The sequence below is a fragment of the Thalassophryne amazonica genome, chromosome 1 (assembly GCF_902500255.1).
Source record: "Thalassophryne amazonica chromosome 1, fThaAma1.1, whole genome shotgun sequence".
Lineage (NCBI taxonomy): Eukaryota > Metazoa > Chordata > Actinopteri > Batrachoidiformes > Batrachoididae > Thalassophryne > Thalassophryne amazonica.
The window spans coordinates 168047622-168069243 of record NC_047103.1 but is presented as its reverse complement, the minus strand read 5'-3'; the positions used below and the strand labels follow the sequence as shown (position 1 = coordinate 168069243).

General features: G+C 43.0%; 2 protein-coding genes across 3 annotated transcripts in view; one reads left to right on the top strand and one right to left on the bottom strand.

Annotated features, from left to right (window-relative positions):
* The window catches only part of LOC117517850 (kinesin heavy chain-like), a 31372-nt gene extending 26543 nt beyond the window's left edge, over positions 1 to 4829 (top strand). Inside the window, exons 22-26 of the mRNA XM_034178989.1 lie at positions 1685 to 1756; positions 3431 to 3535; positions 3624 to 3840; positions 3918 to 4011; positions 4371 to 4829. Of these exons, the coding sequence (XP_034034880.1) occupies positions 1685 to 1756; positions 3431 to 3535; positions 3624 to 3840; positions 3918 to 3997 (474 nt within the window). The 3' untranslated portion in view covers positions 3998 to 4011; positions 4371 to 4829. The remainder of the gene's footprint in view (positions 1 to 1684; positions 1757 to 3430; positions 3536 to 3623; positions 3841 to 3917; positions 4012 to 4370) is intronic.
* Positions 4830 to 9608: 4779 nt separating this feature from the next.
* LOC117517834 (plakophilin-4-like) overlaps positions 9609 to 21622 on the bottom strand; it is a 92520-nt gene continuing 80506 nt past the window's right edge. Inside the window, exons 14-22 of one of the 2 annotated variants that reach the window (XM_034178977.1) lie at positions 20657 to 20851; positions 20197 to 20370; positions 19513 to 19663; positions 17473 to 17665; positions 16637 to 16721; positions 12507 to 12624; positions 12221 to 12352; positions 11926 to 11999; positions 9609 to 10002 (exon numbers count right to left, since the gene is read on the bottom strand). In XM_034178977.1, the coding sequence (XP_034034868.1) occupies positions 9745 to 10002; positions 11926 to 11999; positions 12221 to 12352; positions 12507 to 12624; positions 16637 to 16721; positions 17473 to 17665; positions 19513 to 19663; positions 20197 to 20370; positions 20657 to 20851 (1380 nt within the window). In that variant the 3' untranslated portion in view covers positions 9609 to 9744. The remainder of the gene's footprint in view (positions 10003 to 11925; positions 12000 to 12220; positions 12353 to 12506; positions 12625 to 16636; positions 16722 to 17472; positions 17666 to 19512; positions 19664 to 20196; positions 20371 to 20656; positions 20852 to 21622) is intronic. The other variant, XM_034178970.1, reaches the window with a different exon arrangement.

Genomic DNA, 21622 nt, shown 5'->3' with positions numbered 1-21622 from the left:
GTTGAGAGGAGCTAAGCTCAACTCTACACACACAAAACAAGCCATTATTCCTTAACAGGATACAGCCGTGCCACTGTGAGGCAGAGGTCTTGGAAAAAAAAGCAATTTTGACTTAAAAAAAAAACAAAACATTAATGTCAATTCTGTCATTTGTACAAAGTTAAAATATAACACATATCTTTTAATTTTAAATAATGCACTAATTCTGAAGTTTTGTAACAAACACAGACAGATGCCATGGGTAACTCAGCCTCCACTAACACTGATTGGTTAACTCATTCATTCTATGTAAAAACCAATACATAATGTGACGTGACGTGTGTGTTGGTATTTACATATAAATGTGCTTTTGTAAAATATGCCATTTTATTCATATGTAAAAAAAAAAAATCCCGACCGGAATCTATCTTTCCAGAGTTTGGAGCTGCGCAGTTAGTCCCACAAAACAGATGATATTATTATTATTATTATTTCTTTTACCTGAGGGACAGCAACTTCAGTTTATGAACCAGCGAAGCGGGTCCAGCTCATGCCAGAAACCCATCACATGCGCTACCCATGAAAAGTTAATGAGGAACGAATAAAAACGAACGGAGGGCGATTTTCGATTCTTGCCCGCAACAAGACAAGAGTCCCAGTTGGTGACTTTAATCAGCACAAAGGTGAGTCACGACTGATATCTTAAAATGGCTTTGAGGGGGTTAATGAAGAAATTATGGACCTGTTGCTTCTGAAAAGCAGCGAAGCTGTTCTGCGACCCGCTGCTTCAATCAACATAGAGAAATAACCATTTTCCCCGATACACACCCTCAAAAACAACGGCCACTCCGACGTAATGTGAACTGAAGAACTAATAAGGGAATCGTTAAGTAAAAAGGCTACTGATGTCGGTGGATCGAATCAATCTTATCAATTCTTGACAGGAACTGGTGTTCAATTCCCGTCCCTTGTGTTGCAGCTTGAATCATTAGTCTGGACAATGTGCAGGATTCTGTTGTTTTTATGGATACTTAAGCATTTCTTTAGCACTTTAATTGCCTATTTGTTCACGTGTATTGTTTGAGGATGTGCACATGATAAATAGCTTGTGTAATAAGAATTTGGTTGTAAAATGAAGTTTGTCCGACAATTTCACAGTCATCATGTCCTGCAGTAGACAACGCAGCGTCTTCGGTCTGAGCATGTTTGATCGTTTAGCGAGCTGGATAAGCTTTTTCAAGAGTGAGGCCAGTACAGCAGTTTAAATGAGCAAACATGGATTAAGACCTGATTTTAAAAATCTGATTTCTGTCAAACAGCTCACTGATAAATTTTTATCAGGCAAGTGTGGTTCCTGATTAATTTTAAATGAAATTGTTTTTCATGTCTGCAATTTATTTGTGGTTTGGGGAAACAGCCCCCCTCCATGGGCAATTCAGCTGTGACAGTTTACAGATACACCAATTAAAGTTTTTACAATTTAGTCAAACTTCAAACTCATTTTTCTTCAAACGCTGCCAACATTAATAAAATCATAAATCAGAAAATTTACAATGAACATATTTGGTTTTTACCTAAAACATTTATTTATTTACACATTCTGGGAGGAATCTAAAGTCTGGGTCTGAAAGTGCAACTTTAATGTTTTCTGTTCTGTCACTTTAAAAAAACAAACATGTTTTCTGACTGGTTTTGGTGTTTCCAGGCCCGAGAGCTTCAGACGCTGCACAACCTGCGCAAACTCTTCGTTCAGGAGCTCACATCCAGGGTGAAGAAGGTAAAACCTCACAGCCGTCTGTGTGCACACCTTCATCTGTGTGCACGCCGCAGCCTGTGTGCACACTGCTGTCTGTGTGCATGTGTCTGTCGTCCGTGTGCATGTGTCTGTCGTCCGTGTGCATGGGTCTGTCGTCCGTGTGCATGGGTCTGTCGTCCGTGTGATGGGTCTGTCGTCCGTGTGATGGGTCTGTCGTCCGTGTGCATGGGTCTGTCGTCCGTGTGCATGTGTCCGTCGTCTGTGTGCACGCCTGTCCTCTGTGTGCACATGTCCATCTGTGTGCACGCCGTCATCTATGTGCACGCAGTTGTCTGTGTGCATGTGTTCGTCGTCTGTGTGCATGCAGTCACATGCACACATGCACATTATTGTATGGCCTTGCCTTACAATATAAAGCGCCTTGGGGCAACTGTTTGTTGTGATTTGGCCCTATATAAATAAAATTGATTTGATTTGATGTACATCTGTGTGCACGCCGTCATCTCTGTGCACATGTCCATCTGTGTGCACGCCGTCATCTCTGTGCACGCCATCATCTGTGTGCACATGTCTGTTCTGCGTGCACGCAGTCATCTGTGTGCATGTGTCTGTCGTCTGTGTGCACGCAGTCGTCTGTGTGCACGCAGTCGTCTGTGTGCACGCAGTCGTCTGTGTGCATGCGTCTGTCGTCTGTGTGCACGCAGTCGTCTGTGTGCATGCGTCTGTCGTCTGTGTGCATGCGTCTGTCGTCTGTGTGCATGCGTCTGCCGTCTGTGTGCACGCCGCTGTCTGTGTGCACGCCGCTGTCTGTGTGCACGCCGTCGTCTCTGTGCACATGTCCATCTGTGTGCATGCCGCCGTCTGTGTGCACACTGCTGTCTGTGTACACGTGTCCTTCTGTGTGCACACTGCTGTCTGTGTGCACGTGTCCTTCTGCGTGCACACTGCTGTCTGTGTGCACGTGTCCTTCTGCGTGCACACTGCTGTCTGTGTGCACGTGTCCTTCTGCGTGCACACTGCTGTCTGTGTGCACGTGTCCTTCTGCGTGCACACTGCTGTCTGTGTGCACGTGTCCTTCTGCGTGCATGCAGTCATCTGTATACGTGTCCGTCTGTGTGCACGCCTGTCGTCTGTGTGCACGACCGACGTCTGTGTGCACGGCCGTCGTCTGTGTGCATGCAGTCATCTGTATACGTGTCCGTCTGTGTGCACGACCGTCGTCTGTGTGCATGCAGTCATCTGTATACGTGTCCGTCTGTGTGCACGACCGTCGTCTGTGTGCACGCAGTCATCTGTATACGTGTCCGTCTGTGTGCACGACCGTCGTCTGTGTGCACGCGGCCATCTGTATACGTGTCCGTCTGTGTGCACGCGGCCATCTGTATACGTGTCCGTCTGTGTGCACGACCGTCGTCTGTGTGCACGCGGCCATCTGTATGCATGCTGCTGTCTGTTTGCATGCCTGTCGTCTGTGTGCACGCCGCCATCTGTGTGCACGCCGTCATCGTTGTGCACATGTCCCTCTGTGTGCACGCGGCCGTCTGTGTGCACGCCGCCGCTGTCTGTGTGCACGCTGCTGTCTGTGTGTATGCCATCATCTCTGAGCACATGTCCATCTGTGTGCACGCCGCCGTCTGTGTGCTCGCTGCCGTCTGTGTGCACACCGTTGTTTGTGTTGAATGTGTTTGTGTTCAGAACGCAGAGCTGGACTGTGATGAAGGTGTCGGAAACATCGGCCAGAAGCAGAAGATTTCCTTCCTGGAGAATAATTTGGAACAACTGACAAAAGTCCACAAACAGGTATGTCACTGAAAACGACCAGCATCATCGTTTTTGCTTCATGGATCTGTTGCAGAGCATATGTGGGTTTTTTCCTCTCGTTTTTCAGTTGGTTCGAGACAACGCTGACCTTCGCTGTGAGCTGCCCAAACTGGAGAAGCGTCTCCGTGCCACTGCCGAGCGAGTCAAAGCCCTGGAGAACGCCCTGAAGGAGGCCAAAGAGAACGCCATGAGGGACCGCAAGCGCTACCAGCAGGAGGTGGACCGGATCAAAGAGGCAGTGCGCACCAAGAACATGGCCCGGCGGGGCTACTCGGCCCACATTGGTGAGCACCACACCAACAGACGTTCATTTAAAGACCAGATACCTGACTGATAATCATCACGTCTGTTTGTGATCTAGCAAAGCCAATCCGCCCTGGACACCACCCACTGCCGTCACCCATCTGCAGCGCCATCAGAGCCGGCGGCATCAGCAAGTAAAACAAGTCAAACCTGTAAGTTGTCAAAACAGACAATCTGCTGGATGTATCCCAGAAGGTCGCGGACTTTAACTGTGATAATCAGACACGGATTGATGATGTAACACACAACATCTGATGTTTATAAAAACCGTTGGAGCACACCATGAGTGTACCGTGTTTTCTGGAGGATAAGCTGGTTGCTAGCTAGCTGGACATAAACGGTACTGATGTTTTCATAGAGCTGTGATTGAATGAATTTTTGTAATCGCACAAAATAAAACTGTAACTGTGGCGTCCGTTTGTCGTTACGTTCCTCCTGTTAAAGATTCACAGAACATACTGACCTCATCATTATCCGCTTTAAAAACACAAACTCTTGTTTGTTCTTGCAGATTGGACGCGACGACACATGCCTGCCATCTCATAAACCCCGCCCCTCCTTTTGGAGCACCAATCAGATTCCACCAACAGACGTCCTGAAGTGATGTTGATATGAAGTGTGAACGTATTTAAGTGTCCAACCGCGGACGGATGGCGTCTGCAGCTCATGTTAAACCTTATGTGACATTTTGTACGTGAACAGCATCGTTATCTTATTAAAATCCTGATGCGTACAAAAACTTGAGATTGTCAGCGTGATGAAGAAGTCGTGGGTTCAAAGAAAACGCAACAGAACACAGATAATATAAAATATACCAGCACAGGTAATAAAGTTACCATTTTTGATGAAGAATTAAATTTGAAATGTTTGTAATACAGCGATTTGTTTGAGAAGCCAGTTAGATGACGTCATATTTGGCAGGTTGAATGTAAATAAAGTTTATGTATGGAATCAGATTAGTATGAAAAAAGACGCCGTGTAGATGAAAACAGCTGATAGCTCAAGTCAGACCGCGACAAATGAACAAAAACCTCATTGACCGAAAACGTGTTTTCAGCAGATGCATTAAATGGGACAAAACATTTGCAGATCTGGCAACATTGCAAGAACTGGATACTTGTTTCTTGGGAATTGCTGCCATATTTGCAACGATCTGTAAGTCAATAAACAGGATAACATGCTGCCGTCCTTCAGTCAGCTTACACTTTGATATGATGTGAAATCGTAAGGAAGTTTTAGTACTGTGTGCAGTAGGACTCCTTTCATGTTGTTCCACCGTGGAACCAGTCTACCTTCTGTAAAACATCTTAATCACATGCATACGGAAAATTAAAAATAGGCAAATGATGGCAGCCTTCATGAGGCTTCAGAATTCCCAGTTGGATATCATCTGGAGTCGATGATGTAACGGATCAGGTGGGCATTGCCTGAAATACAGTGGGGACCTTGTGTATCCCGTGGCCGCTATGGTAACCACGAACATGAGACAGCTAACGGGGCTCTGGTGAAACAAGAAGTCCAACCCAGTGGCAGGTCCTCAGACCCCGATTGTCTGGGATTTCCCAGCAATCCAACCAGGTTAAGGATCTGACAAGGACTATGTTTTGTTGGCGTCCTATGTTAAACGAACCCACGCGCAGGCGTCTATAGAATGACCCTGGCGTGTACACCATCCTGTCTGGGAGTCGATCCAGCGACAATCTTCCTCGCCACAGACAGAGTCAACAAATTTTAGGTAGAGATCGTGTTGCTGGTTGCAAATGTCATAGTGGCCATATTAGCAAAACAATTACTGAATGCGTGAAAGCCTCAGATACGAGCGATGTATCTTTGCTTCCCACAAATGTTTAATAGTTAAGGGCCCTGTCCCACTGGCGTTAAGGAGGATTTGCGTATGGATTGCGCATAAAATTGGCCCATATTCGCCAAGCATCCGCAATATCCGTGTAACATGCCTGTATGAGTTGGCCGTCATCCGAACACGCCTGTGATCACCCGCAAAGGCACGCATGTTTGCAGCCAGGATTTTTGAGCTGTTCAAAAAATCTGGATGCGGATAATATCCACCTTACATACTCCATATATACTCAATTCATACACAATATATACTCACTCTATGCGCCGTATATCTGCCGTTAACCGCTGATATCCGCAACTGATGGGGATTTGCGGCTTGACAGTGGACTGGGACAGTGTGTAAAACAGATATATATCGTGCCCATCATGTCCACATCACAAACTAAAATATGTTGTAGTGAATATATACAATTTGGCCATGAATAAAGCATTTTTATTACATCTGCTTTGCAGGTGATTTGCGGACAATCTGTGAATGCATAACAAACACGTCACGTAAACCGAAAGTACTATATGTGGCAGAAAGTGACATACCTGCCAGCCAGTGCCCGTCCGGCTGTGTAGATCCACAAAGACGTAGCTGCTGCAATCCAGGACTTTTATTTAACACCAACAAAAGGAAGAGTTGCTGTTTAGCCACAACTCACGCTGAAGTCTGTATTCTGTGACACTCTCAAAAAAAAAAAAAAGAAAAAAAAAAAAGTCTCACACCCTGAGCGGCTTCCCCCCTCCCACTCCCCAAACTCATGAACAGTTAACCCTCGCATGACACATGAACAACTCTGTGATCAACTTGTCCAAGTCATAATACACCCGTAATACTGCCGTCATAATCTCAATGTGTCGGATCAGTTTCCTCACTACATGCGTTATATATCCATGATTGTTCATCATATATTCGCTATATATTATTAATATATCCATAATTCATACTGGGACATTTGTCATTTTTGACCATTTTTGTTGCGGACAACAACGAACGCCTGTAATTTGTATACTCAATTCATGCGCAATTAATCCTCTCACCAGTGGGACAGGGCCCTAACATGTTGAACAAAATCAGTTAGTGCACATAAAACATTCTTTTTTTTGTTTGCACGCTGTTTTCATCTGCATGCAGTTGTTTTGCATTAATCTGATTCCATATTTGTGTCACATCACAGCAGAAAAAGAACAAAGCTGGGACGTGTCGGAGTTGAGCGTTTTTGTTGGGATTATTTCAGACGAGCGAGTGAACGTAACCGCGTGACGTTTGTCATAAAGGCATGCTCAGGGACGCCATGCTGTGTTTGCGTACACCGTGACCCGACCTCACCACCCGGTGGACGTGTGCGAGCGATCCTTCTGTTTGTGTGTTTGTTTCGGCTGCCGTATTCTTCATCTGAATCTAACGTCAATAAAGACCCATCGACAGAAATCTGACTTGTTTGATTTGTGGAGAAAGAAACGAGCCGTTGTGGTCATATAATCTTTAATCCCTATTCACATGAAGTTTTTCCCTTCCGGAACATTGCACATGATCAGTTTCAGACAAAAATGACAAATGGCGTAATTCGGTCAGATCACAAGTGAATTAATAAAAAATAATCAATAAATAATAGAAAAGTCATCGTCACACAGTCACATATAAAGTTCTATAATACTGAGTACAACAGTGTAACAGGATGTTGTATTTGTACAAAGAATTTCACGTTATTTCATTTTTTTTCCACATATTTCACATACTTTGATATAACTGCACATTAGGCCAACAGATGGAGACGCCGCGGTTACAGACAAAACCGCGGCTCTCTGAGTCTGAAGTGAGGAGGCGAGCGTCCAGTCGCTACATCGGGGTCAAATAATAAGACCATCATTTGTCGGGCGACTTGTCGGTCACACAGGAAGAGTTACGCAACGAGACTTCCACTTTCAGAAAAAAAACAAAAGTGCCGTGAATAAATATTCGAGCCAGGTGTGGTGGCTTCTTCAAAAGTTCTTTTTTCCTCTTGCATTTAAGACGATGTTGGTGAAAAACATTGACAAAGCCAACACACTGCACACAAAGTGCAAAAATATTAATTAAAAATAAAACATCTGATGACTGAAATGAGCACTCGGGCGAGAAAATAAAGATGACAGTTTGAGCCGCCGTCATCACAGACGCCTCTGTAGACCTTGTCTGAGGCCACGCCCCACAACAACGCAGATAAATATAAAACTGACTAAAAAAAAAAAAGTGACGAAGGATGTAAAAGTTTGAGGAGGGAACAAAAGGCGTAATGAAAGAGATTTCTCCTCAAACTAGAGATGTTTTGACACAGCTCTCAAAGAACGAGATACGATGGAACATTCAACTTTTTGCCTCATAATTTGTCAAATGAGTCAGTTTTGACTTTAAAAAAAAAACCCAAGGATTTCTGCCTCTGCAAACTGAATTATGAAGACATTGTGTCCAAATAATTAAACCAATGAATTTCTGTTGCTGTCCACACAAGAGGAATATCTGACTTCAAATTATTCTTCTATTACATTTTTCAGACTTTAAGATTTTTTTAGTTTTTTTGTGTGTAATATTCAGGAAGGATAGACTCCAGACAGGATGGCCCAGCTGGCAGGTACCAGTCCCAGCTGCAGGCTTAGTTCCTGTTTTGCGTGAGGGGGGGAATCATGTTGTCTACTGCTACACCTCCATTCCTGGACCACTAGTCTCTAAAATCCTCAAAAATAAAACCACAGTTCCTCATCGGATCAGGCACTCGTCCCTAATATTTAGGCAACGTCTCACCCTGTGCACACCGTGTACTCCACCTAAACATCACCCTGCTGCAGGTGCTCAGTTGTATATTCTGCTTTATTCTGCATTTTCAAAAAGACAAAGCACCTGGCCCAGTTCTGAACGTACTCACTAAAAGGTCTTCAGTGTCTGTCATTCTGGACCTGATCTGAAGCAGACTGAAGGAAACACGGTCGGGTTTAATATGCAGGAATTAATCCTTAGAGCAGGTGTGGCCAAGTTCGGTCCTCGAGAGCCACCTTCCTGACACTCTTAGTTGTCTCCCTGCTCCACACCTGAAACCAATGAAAGGCTCATTAAACATCTGCTAACGAGTCTTTCATTGGATTCAGGTGTGTTGGAGCAGGGAGACAACTAAGAGTGTCAGGAAGGTGGCTCTCAAGGACTGAACTTGGCCACCCCTGCATTAGAGGATGCGCTCACGATGCACCACAACCTTCATGGACTGGCCTGCTGTCATTTTTTCTTCAGGTTAGGTGTGGGACTGACTTGGGTCCTGGATGGCAACCACCCAGGCAGACAACCGGTATATATCTGCTTCTCTAAAGTAACCATCTATCTGCTGCAGCCAGGTGAAACGTGGGCGTGTCCCTGACCTCCTCCAGCTGCTGGGGTCCTCAACACTGAGGTACCTGCGTGCTGGATCAAGTCCGGAGAAACACTGTCCCTCACAATGCAAGTGGTCCTCTTCATCTGAGCCTTCCTGAAATACCACTTGCATGACACAAAGCCATTCCAGCAGTACTAAGGATCCTCCAAAGGTTCCTGGTACCAAAGACAAGCAGTCATGACCTTAGATCACCGGTGAACATCCAAATCTGTCCAGTGACCTCATGACTCCATCACATCTTCCAGGTGTCTCTGGATCTCAAAGGCTGAGGACCCGGATGCAGTGACATGCAGACCAGACACCAGAGACATTTTCCAGCTCCAGAACCACATTAAACCAAACCAGACTGACCATATAATATGTTTTATGCTGTAACTTCAGGCCAGCAGACCTGCACTTAGTTTTGGCCCACTGGCTTCGATTTCACGTGTCTCCAAATAAAAACCAATAAAAAAAAGTTGGGTTTGGCCATTTTTCTACAGGAGTGTGATGGCGGCTGAACTTCAGAAGTTGTCTTGTGAACTGAGCCCGGGCCAGATGTTTTTAACACAGACATTCACATGCACACTCAGCCGTTCACACGACACATGAAGAGCCACAGAAAAGGCGGGCGGGCGGGCAAACACACACACGGACTGTTTTCTACACCCAGGAGTCGGGGGAACCGGTGAACTTGTTCGCCCTGTTTGAAGGCCTCCTGGTGGTGGAGTAGAAATCCACGTAATTGGTGTTGGCTTTGAATCGTAGTGAATGGGTGGTGTAGGCATCCGGGGAGGGCGGGGTCAGGTTGACCGGCTCGTCCTCGTAGTGCTCCTCGCCATATCCTTGAGGGGACGACAGGTACATTCGGTAGCTGTTGTAGTTTTTCCTGTCGGGTTCGCCGTAGAATGGCTCTGGATGCTGAGAGGGAACAGTGACGCATTAAAAAAAAAAAAGAGGTCAAGCGACCCGACATCCATTGGACAACAAAAGTGGAAATACTGACTAAATATGGGAAAAGTAGTATTTCATCTGAAACTGTTTTTCCTTTTGGGGGGGGGCCTTTAGAATGGTTCAAAGACAATGAAAATCGTTGTGTACACTGACATTAATTCAAGAAATCTATATTCAGAATTATAGAAAACATTACCAAGCAGTTTTTCGGCAATAAATTGAGAAGTGTACAAAATGTCATTTTGGCACTTTTGGGGGGCCCTATTGGGGGGGGGGGGGGCACTCAGGGCGACTCAGGGAGACTGACATTCTTGCCTGTAGGCAGTCTCCCAAAGAATAGTAGAGAAGCTTGAATCTTCGACTGGACTGGGTTGCTTGACGTGAGGACGTTTCGCTCCAAATCGCAGAAGCTTCCTCAGCTAAAATTCTTGCTCTGGTGGTCTGACTTCTGTCTTGACTCTTATAGAGAAGAATAAAACAGAAGCCAACAAAAGCTGGAGTTTTTAACCTAACCAGACCCCTCCTACCGAGAGGCTGACTGCTACAGGCCAGTGACTAAACAATAGCTCTAATTAGCACCTATTGTGCTCTAGTTAGCACCCTCCTAATGACAGGGCAGCTGTCCCTCCTAATGATGGGACGGACGCCTCTCCTGATGGCTCCCTTGACGACTCTCCTGATGACGTGAATGACTCATTACCATGAACAAAAGACTGAAACTGCTTTGACCCGAGTACCCCATTGTAAACAGGGGACAAAGCGTGTCTGAGACCTCCTCCCCGGTTAAGGCTGGATTTCAACTGTTTCACATAGAATGCTTCCTTGACACTTCTCTCAAACCATTTCTTCTCTCTGGCTAATATTTTAACTTCCTTGTCTTCAAACGTGTGGTTAGTGTCTTTCAGGTGGAGATGAACTGCAGACTGAGGTCCACTGGCGACCTCTCTGCGGTGCTGGTATAGCCTTTTGTGTAAAGGTTGCTTAGTCTCACCTATGTAGTGTTCATTACAGTTTTCCTGACATCTGCTAGAATACACTACATTGCTCTGTTTGTAACTAGGGATCCTGTCCTTAGGGTGAACTAATTTCTGTTTCAAGGTGTTAACCCGTTTAAAGGGAAACTGGGATTTTGTGCTGTCTGAAGATCCTCTGTAGTTTTTCCCCTACTCCTGCTAAATAAGGGAGAGACACTCTTCTTCTTGTCTCCGTCTCCTGTCTATCTGGTCTCTTTGTTTTCTGGGACAAAGAGAGTTCACTCTGCGATTTGAAGTGAAATGTCCTCACGTCAAGCAACCCAGTCCAGTCGAAGATTCAAGCTTCTCTACTATGGAAACCACCTGGACAACTGAGAGCCTCCACAGAAACACTCCCAAAGAATCTTCATACAAAATTGGAGAAACAGTACTGGACAAATTTTCTATGATAATTCGAATAGTATAAAAAATAGTATTTTTGGCCCATCGTGGGGGGGGGGGGGCACAGGGATTCAATCAGAAAATGCAACTAATCATGAAGAGACAGTCACCCCAAGGACTGTCTATACCAAATTTCAGAAAAATTCATGAAATGCTTTTCAAAAAATAAAATAAAATCAGACACTGGGCCATACAGAAGGCTGAATGTTACTCGTCCTATGGACCTTGGCCCAAAGGACAAAGTAATTTTAACATTTGGTAACAAATGTTAACTGACACTCACCATTTTAAGATTTTTTTTATTTGCTGGACTTGAAGAAAAACTCTAAACTGATTTTTTTTTTTCTTTGTGGTTTTACATTTTTAATAACCCAGCGAAAGACTATTTTACCACTGATGTCCTTTTGTGTCTTCAAATAAGAACTGGTTATTATTAAATATTATTAAATGTTTGGAACCAGATGAGTTTTCTTACCTGGGCTCTTCTCAAATCATCTCCTGACTGTGAGGAATATGTACCAATAAAATAAGGAGTTTTCTTCTGAGACCCTGGAATGAAAAAAACAAGACTGTTAGCAGTAGAGACACTCGGAGTTCAACATCCACACACCCAACATCTTTGACACAGAGAAAATATATGGTAACATGTGGGACAATAAACACTAAATGACCTGTTTTTATATCCGCTATACACATTGTTACTGTTAAAGTACAGAGGCCCACACACTGATCCCTGAGGGACGCCACGTGAATGAACAGTCAGTAGTAACCTGTGTGTTGCCGTTTGTGTAAACTGTTGTCTCCGTAATACGTCTCGAGTTGCATAGATGACTGCGCCCTCTGGTAGTTGGAGCTGTGTCTTCTTATCCCGAGCATCGCTGGAGACGACGTGGCACTGCCACCTGAATCAAAGCAAACCGATCGAGTGAAAAGGCAGAAAAAAGATTCCAAATGTCACAGAAATGTGATCAGATGACTCTAATGCACAACAACACTATGTTGTAAATGATCCACAAATATCGGATGATTTTCACTTTGATGGTGCTGATCTGTCACCTGATTGGATGACAGGGGACATCTGCAGCGGGCTGGTGGGCAACGTTGGCTGGGATCGGTAGCGGTCTCGCTCCAGTGTGGAGACGGGCGTGATGAAATGGGTGTAGTTCCATCCGTCCTGCACAAAGATCACAGTGACCACAAACGCTCTCCGCACTGGTTTACATTTATGATGTGACTTCCTTTTTCTGCCTGAAACACCCCCACCCCACCCCGCCCCAATTCACCTCACACGGTCCTCCATTTAGGTCTCCTGCACACTTCATCTTACTCATTTGGGGCGCTTAATGTATAAATAAAATGTAACATTCATGTTATTTTTGACTTTTTATTTAAAATAGGAAGACTTTAAATCAGAGCATGGTGGCACTCATCTATATTATAATAGACAAGTGGCCTGTGCGTGTGTATGGCTTCGATCACACAGAAACCGGGGAGAGCTGACATTTGCTGATTGGTATGCTTACGTATTTTTGGTCAAGGATGAATGCTGCAAAAACAGAAAGTTGATAGGACCAATATTTTCAGACAAAATACCCATTTTAGTTAACCAGGCAGCAATGGATGTTGTCCTGCAATGCATCATGGGAGTTTGGGGTTTTAAATGTTGTTATTGTGGTTCATGTTCATTTAACAGTGTTGTTCGTATTAGTGATTTATTATGTTTATGTAGTTCAATTGGTTTAGTCAGTTTAGTTAGGTGTCATGTTGTCATTACCATGAGTGAAAAGAGTATTGCTCTTGATGTCTTCCACCACCATCTCCGTTTGTGCGTGTGTGAAAATTAAAAGCAACTGCTTGCAGCGGAATGCAGAAAAACAAGAGCAATCAGAGATTTCTGACATTCACCAATCTGGATGGGGATAACCTCCAAAATTCAGTGGAATCTTCCATGCCCCAATATGTGTCTGTGGTGCAAATTTGGTGAGAATCCATGAAGTAGTTCTAACGTAATCCTTCAAAGCCTATATAAAGTGAAATCTTGATCCAGAATCCGGATGCAGATCCAGATCACCCCCAAAATTTAATGGAGTCTTCCATCGCATAATATTGATCTGTGGTGCAAATGTCATCAAAATCCATGCAGTAGTTTTGATATAATCCTGCTAACAGACAGACAGACAAATAAACACTGATTTTATTACATCCTTGGCAGACATACAGTAATTAGATGTGATCAAATGTCAGGAGGATGCATTTAGTTCATGCACTTGATTTCAAGTTTTTTTGTGGCATTGTCAGGTTTTTTTTCTTTTTTTTTTTTTTAGGTTTGTGAATTTTTTTTCAAAAAAATGTTCATCGAACATTGGTTATCTCTATTTTTTTGGCACTTTGTATCCGACTGATAACTGGAAAATGAACAGGCATAAAATTGGACCCTCCATCCAATTTTGGTGGTGTAGGTAAATCCAGAACAGAAAAATGAGAGTGACTGAGGCACTTTTGATTGATATACAGTATAATGCAAAATATATAACAAAATGGGCTTTTCAATATTAAATTCAAATGTCCACAAAATCCACAATCTGGATCAGATCCGGATCAAACTTTATCAGTCAATAAAGGATACATCCTACATAACACTCTCAAATATGAAGGAAATGCCATGTTTTTTGACAGAGTTATGACTTTTTGAAAATTTAATTCAATGTTAAATATAGGGATTTGTCTGTCTGTTTGTGAACAGCCTGGAGCCCACAATTTTTCATATATCGTTATATTTTTACTGAATATCCTGATAGGAAAGTACTGATTTAATTTTCAAGGTCAAACGGCAAAGTCAGGAAAAATCCTGGAAAATCCCTATCTTTATAACTCAAAAAAGATCAAATTTCTTTCATATTTGACAACATTATGTAGGACGGTATCTTTTATCTACTGAAAAACTATCTAAATCTGATCTGGATTACAGATTTTGTGCTCAATTTAACATTGAAAACACCATTTCATGTATATTTTATATCTTAATCAAACATGCCCCAACCACTCTCATATGCCAAGTGCAAAAATGCAATGACAAAGCAACAATAACCAATGTTCTGTGAAAATGATCTGAGGAAAAAAAAAAAAGAAATCGAAAAAAAACAAAAAACTTTTATTAAAGTACATAAACTAAATACATCCTCCTGACATTTGATCACATCTAATTTAGCTTATGAAAAGCCACTTCTAACAGGACTTTGACCTTGAAATTTTTTCCACAGTAAAATTTTGTAGAATTGGAAACTTGGCGGAGGTTTGCGCTCTAGTAGCACGGTGCTCTAGTTTCTACAACCCCTGGCAAAAATTATGGAATCACCGGCCTCTGAGGATGTTCATTCAGTTGTTTAATTTTGTAGGAAAAAAGCAGATCACAGACATGACACAAAACTAAAGTAATTTCAAATGGCAACTTTCTGGCTTTAAGAAACACTATAAGAAATCAGGAAAAAAAATTGTGGCAGTCAGTAACAGTTACTTTTTTAGACCAAGCAGAGGAAAAAAATATGGAATCACTCAATTCTGAGGAAAAAATTATGGAATCATGAAAAACAAAAGAACGCTCCAACACATCACTAGTATTTTGTTCCACCACCTCTGGCTTTTATAACAGCTTGCAGTCTCTGAGGCACGGACTTAATGAGTGACAAACAGTACTCTTCATCAGTCTGGCTCCAACTTTCTCTGATTGCTGTTGCCAGATCAGCTTTGCAGGTTGGAGCCTTGTCATGGACCATTTTCTTCAACTTCCACCAAAGATTTTCAATTGGATTAAGATCCGGACTATTTGCAGGCCATGACATTGACCCTATGTGTCTTTTTGCAAGGAATGTTTTCACAGTTTTTGCTCTATGGCAAGATGCATTATCATCTTGAAAAATGATTTCATCATCCCCAAACATCCTTTCAATTGATGGGATAAGAAAAGTGTCCAAAATATCAACGTAAACTTGTGCATTTATTGATGATGTAATGACAGCCATCTCCCCAGTGCCTTTACCCGACATGCAGCCCCATATCATCAATGACTGGAAATTTACATGTTCTCTTCAGGCAGTCATCTTTATGAATCTCATTGGAACGGCACCAAACAAAAGTTCCAGCATCATCACCTTGCCCAATGCAGATTCGAGATTCATCACTAAATATGACTTTCATCCAGTCATCCACAGTCCACAAATGCTTTTCCTTAGCCCATTGTAACCTTGTTTGTTTCTGTTTAGGTGTTAATGATGGCTTTCGTTTAGCTTTTCTGTATGTAAATCCAATTTCCTTTAGGCGGTTTCTTACAGTTCGGTCACAGACGTTGACTCCAGTTTCCTCCCATTCGCTCCTCATTTGTTTTGTTGTGCATTTTCGATTTTTGAGACATATTGCTTTAAGTTTTCTGTCTTGACGCTTTGATGTCGTCCTTGGTCTACCAGTATGTTTGCCTTTAACAACCTTCGCATGTTGTTTGTATTTGGTCCAGAGTTTAGACACAGCTGACTGTGAACAACCAACATCTTTTGCAACACTGCGTGATGATTTACCCTCTTTTAAGAGTTTGATAATCCTCTCCTTTGTTTCAATTGACATCTCTCGTGTTGGAGCCATGATTCATGTCAGTCCACTTGGTGCAACAGCTCTCCAAGGTGTGATCACTCCTTTTTAGATGCAGACTAACGAGCAGATCTGATTTGATGCAGGTGTTAGTTTTGGGGATGAAAATTTACAGGGTGATTCCATAATTTATTCCTCAGAATTGAGTGAGTCCATATTTTTTTCCTCTGCTTGGTCTAAAAAGGTAACCGTTACTGACTGCCACAATTATTTTTCCTGATTTCTTATAGTGTTTCTTAAAGCCAGAAAGTTGCCATTTGAAATGACTTTAGTTTTGTGTCATGTCTGTGATCTGCTTTTTTTCTACAAAATTAAACAACTGAATGAACATCCTCTGAGGCCGGTGATTCCATAATTATTGCCAGGGTTGTATTTGTGTTGTCTGCATTTGCTCATATCTTAATTTGGTGCCGTGGCCTCTCTTGGCCACCTTATAGAAGGCTGTTTTGTAACTCTTGGATTATTTGAACTCTTGTTTATTTGAAAGCTGAGCAGCCTCGAGCTAAGAACAGACTTAGTTGATCTTGAGCAGTTCTGCGGGTTCTGACCTGTTTGTAGAGGCTCCTCAGCTCTCTGTACTGCCACAGCGTGTTCAACACCTGAGCCGCGGCCTTCACCACCTTCATCGAATACCTGGAAAAGCAGCACATCATGATTAAAGCACAGACTGTAAAGGCCAGAAACATTTGAAAGAATTCCAAAGCTTTCCAAATCGGAACATTACACAAAAAGTATCATCTGCCAAGTTAGCATTTCGGAGTCTAAGTTTTTAAAACAAATTTCAATTAATTTATATGTTATTTGTTTGAATTTTGGCATTGAGGCCAAATCTGTTCACGTGATAATTTTAATAGCTGCTGAATTGGTCTTTGTAATTAGCTTGTTGTCACATAACAAAATTTGATAAAACAAGACACAATAGAATAAATGGTCCCTTTAATGAACGATTAACTTATAATCTGAGTATGGATCAAGCAAGCTAGCTTGGTAGCGCAGTCACTACAAAGGCTCACCAGGACAGCTAGCTTAGCTAGTTAGCATGTAGCTGACTCTAAAACATTATTATTATTTAGGTTTATTAATGACTAAATAATGTAATTTGCTAAGATGTGGTCATCAGCTAACTTTAGGCAGATAGTAATGCTATTTTTTTGTAATCTTTTAATCGTGATGCTAGATATTAAAGAAAAAGTGCTTTGCTAATTCCTTGTTTGAGTGGCAGCCAGGAAAATGGAATTCAAGCATGTTTAACTTCTACAATGCGTAATAGTGGATGAAACAGGATTTTAATGATAGACTGAAAAGAAGAAGCAACAGAATTTGTGTGTTACACAGCGAATGTGAGTTAGCAAGAGTTCCTGCAGATCTACAGTGATTCTCGCACCCTTTCCCGCGTCCTTTGCTTATGTCCACCAGCTTCTCGACGCCGCCGCTGTCAGCTAAAGCTTTGGCGTTCTCCATATTGCGGCTGGTGACCTCGTGCAGTGTACAGCAGACCGATGCCACAGTGTCATCCGACAGCACTGATGGACTGCCGCCGGGAAGCCGGTTCACTAGATCCCGCATGGCGTATTTTCCTGTGGGAGGCGACAGAAAACCCATAAAGACTTAAAGTTTCTGACCCTTTGAACTGAGAATGACCTTAAAGCTACAGTGTGTAGGATCTACTGCCATCTTGTGGTGAGGTTAGAGATTGCATTTTGCCCTCATTGGTCAGGATTTTGTTTCCCTTCATGTTTTTTCTGCTTTGGCGATGGTGATTCACGCTCGCTTGACTTCTCTTGTGATAAGCAATCATCCATTTAGCAAAAACGAGGGTTCTCAAACTTATTAGCCTGAATTAGCAACTAGTAGACAGTGTATGTGGGAGCAACATAGCAGAGCAACTACTGGTTCCTCTTTTTTTTCCCTTCAGTCTTGCAGCTATGATGCAGAATCCAAAAGGTGGAGTAAATATGTCCCTTTTGGGCTACAACTTGGTGGTGCAACATGGTGGCCTCCATGAGGGGGCCCGCTCCCAAGTAAATATGAAGGCCTCATTCCAAACTCATGAAAACACATAGATCCAATGTTGCAAGAACGTATACACCAACAAACAGATATGAACTCTATATTCCATTAATAAACGGCACTAATGCTGCATTTACACATAGGCAGGACGTGTTACGAATGTCATATTTGCATCATTCTTGGCACATTCCTGACATTCTTAACATGACTTAACGCATCTGAATAGATACTTAATAGTGTGTGATATTCGTGATTTTCATGGAGCATGTTTTTGGCTGTCAAAAAATCTTCCACAAATGTCACACACCACCCTCATTTCGCCTCATGTCATGAAGGTCGCAACTGAGCGTGTTGATCCGTTTTGATTAGTGGTGATCTTTAACAGAGCGTGACAGCATTCTTCTCTGACGTGTGCGCAATTAAACCCTGCTGCACCACATTCAGTTTCATTGCTGCAGTATGCTAAAGGACAGTGACGCCAAGTCGGCTAAAAGTCTCGTTCCAGTGCTCCTCAGCGCGCTCCTGCAGGTGTTCCACCTGCTGCATGTGCCTGATGTTTGGGAAAACGAGTGAGACGAGACCACGTGGAGCCACACATCTGGCTCTCTCCATCTCCTCCTTCTTTCTGTGCGCCACTCCATGGCACAGAGCCCAACTAAGCATGCAATCACAATGTTCTGCTGTGGATTATTATAGATTTAGAGGAGCAAACTGGAGTGATCTGAATTGTTCAGCAGCTGATGGTAGGATGAATATGGGGGTGTGTGTGTGTGGAGACAATTCGCCTCATTCACAACGTGACAAAACGATGTGCTGTTACGCACAACAGCGCGGAACATTATTCTTGACCGTGCGTAATGGTTCCGGATAATCTGCCTGCAAAATGTGGCATTTATTGTAACGCGTGGGTAACAGGTTGCAGCAGTTCCTGAGGACACCTGACGCCTCTGCCTCAAATCATCACATTCGTGATCAGCGGCCAAGAATGTGTACTTCTTGGCATTCGTGACTTGCCATCGTTATGGGTAAACACAGCATAAGTCCTCCCTGCTGTAGCTTTAAAAATAAGAACTGCAGTGAAATTTTATAGGCAAGAGTGAAAAAAAAAACATTCTGTTTTACTTGGTTAATCAACTCATTTTACAAGACAGCAGCTCTGCTCTGAGTCCCGCTATATACAAATTATACCCAAAGAAAATTCAGTTCAACAAAATGTTACTTTTCCGCATTAAAAATATATATTTTAATCAGAAATGTGATGTTTTTCTATCAAAAAGGAGAAATTCTACAAAAAAGTAGCTCAATACTTAGTCACCAAGACTGCTGGAACAGGACGGACTGAAAAAGAAATGCATCAGACACCACCCGTCCCGTCCCGTCAGCCAAAAAAAGAACAAATAAAAAGTCTGGGTACCTATCAGCTCCTTGTTCCGGCTGTCCAGCGCCATATTACGGAGAGCGGTGGAGACGGAGCACACCACTCGGTCGTTGTCCATCCTCAGCAGCTCCACCAGGATGGGCAGACCTTTCTCTTTCCGCACCGCGGCTCGGATGTACGCAGAGAACTGGAACACAGTGGCGCACAAAAAGGTACAACCTGTTCAAACAGATGACTTTCTTGGCAGGAAAGTCGTGTAGAACAGTTCGCAGGTTTTCGCCAATGAATTCCTGCCCTTCAATCAGTGACACCAGCTGGTGAAGTTTCTCAAATTAAAAAAATAATGTTGCAACTTATTCCAAAAATAAAATTTACCTGCTGGCTTGGTCCCATTACTACCAAACCTGTTTTCCTCATCTCGTAAACGAGGTACTGAGCATCACCAATATACATGGAATACTGACACTTTTTCCTTTGTAATGAAAAACAAATTATGCATACTGAGGCCAAATTAAGATGTTTATTTTCTCAGATAAAGATGTATAGAACTTGTTAACAATCTCTGAATTCATGGTAGAAATAATCTGCATCATCTGGGACCAGGACAACGGCTAGTGTGGGACCTGGTTTAGACTCGACTACCTGTCTGTGCATTTGGTTGTACCAGGTTAGAGTGTTACCAGGACCAGGATCAATGCTGACCCTGACAGGGAGCGGTACCTTCCAATTGCCAGCGGAGAGGTTTTGTAATGACCCGGCAGCGCCCTCCAGTGTAGCGGGGTTGGAACTCTCCGCAAGCAGGTTGAGGTAAGGCTTCACCACCATTGGATGCCACAGCAGCTCCGCCCCCCTCAGAGACTGAGAGAAACCGGGGATTGGTCCAATGCCGTCCCACTTAAAAAAAAAAAGAAAGAAAATACAGTATATGAGTTTATGATTTAACAGCCAATCTTTAGACTTTAGTTCAGGTTGCTCAGGTGGCTTTCCAAAAAACATTGTAGGGTTAAAAACAAGTTTTAGGAAAAACTTTTTAGGGACACCTATCACAGAAGATATGATGACTGCTGACAGGTCTGGATTCCTGCTCGAGATTTCATCTACATCAAACACAAAATGTTCTCGCTGCCAGGTCTCATCTGCCCCCTAGTGGACAGACTTTTTAATCCTCCCAGGTTCGCACCTTCCCTTCTGGCCAGCTGCTCCTCTTTCTATCGCGCCTCCTCTTGCCCCAGCAGAGGTAGTCCAGCTCCTTGGCTGGAGAGGAGAAACCCAGCAAGTTGTCCAGCTCCTGGTTGCCGAGGAGACGAGAAGATGGCATCTCCACCTCTAGGCGGTACGAGAGGTTCCTCAGGGTGCAGACGCTGTTCTCCACGATCTGAAGGAGACAAATGCAATTCTAAACACAACTAATTAATTGGTGCTGACGGAGGCGTGGTGGTGGTTCCAACAGAGTAACCTCATGATAGATTGCTATCTTGTCCAAGATGAGCTCCTTGTGCACGCCATACTGCAATGCATTCTGGGATTGACTCAAGCCTCCCAGTGTACCAACAGTAGTTGAATATTAGAAGATTAGAATATTAGAAGAATGCAGAATCCAGAAAAGCTGTGCAGTTGGCAGATTAGCCAAACAAAAAAAATGATCATTGCCTATTTTAGACAAGCAGAGGTGGCCTAGGACAAAGGATGTAAAAATGGAGGAAATAATAGACAACCAAGCCCATTTTACATGGACCTTAAGCCATACCTACTCCTAATTTCCAGTGTGCATTTGGCAAGAATATTTCTTGAAACAAACCCAGAAAAACAACATGAAAATTCAGTTATAACTGCTGTTAATTTCCATCACCCAGCAGGTGGCAGTGTTGAGCAGGTACATGGAATAATACCAAAACAACACAGTTTCATTTGTGTTGATCTGCTGCACCAAAGTTAACCAAAAACAAGGAATTGGCATTAAAATCTCAACTGTCTTTTTTTTTCTAGCAAGAGTCAGAGCACACATAATCTTGGTTTTAAAATTTCTTCGCAAATTTAACATTTAAATGTAAATTGGTGCAATTTTGTAACTGTGATGATTCTCGCAATGTTTGCTCAAATATTCTGCACAAGCTTTTCACGTTAACTTTAACGTTGTTTAACTTTG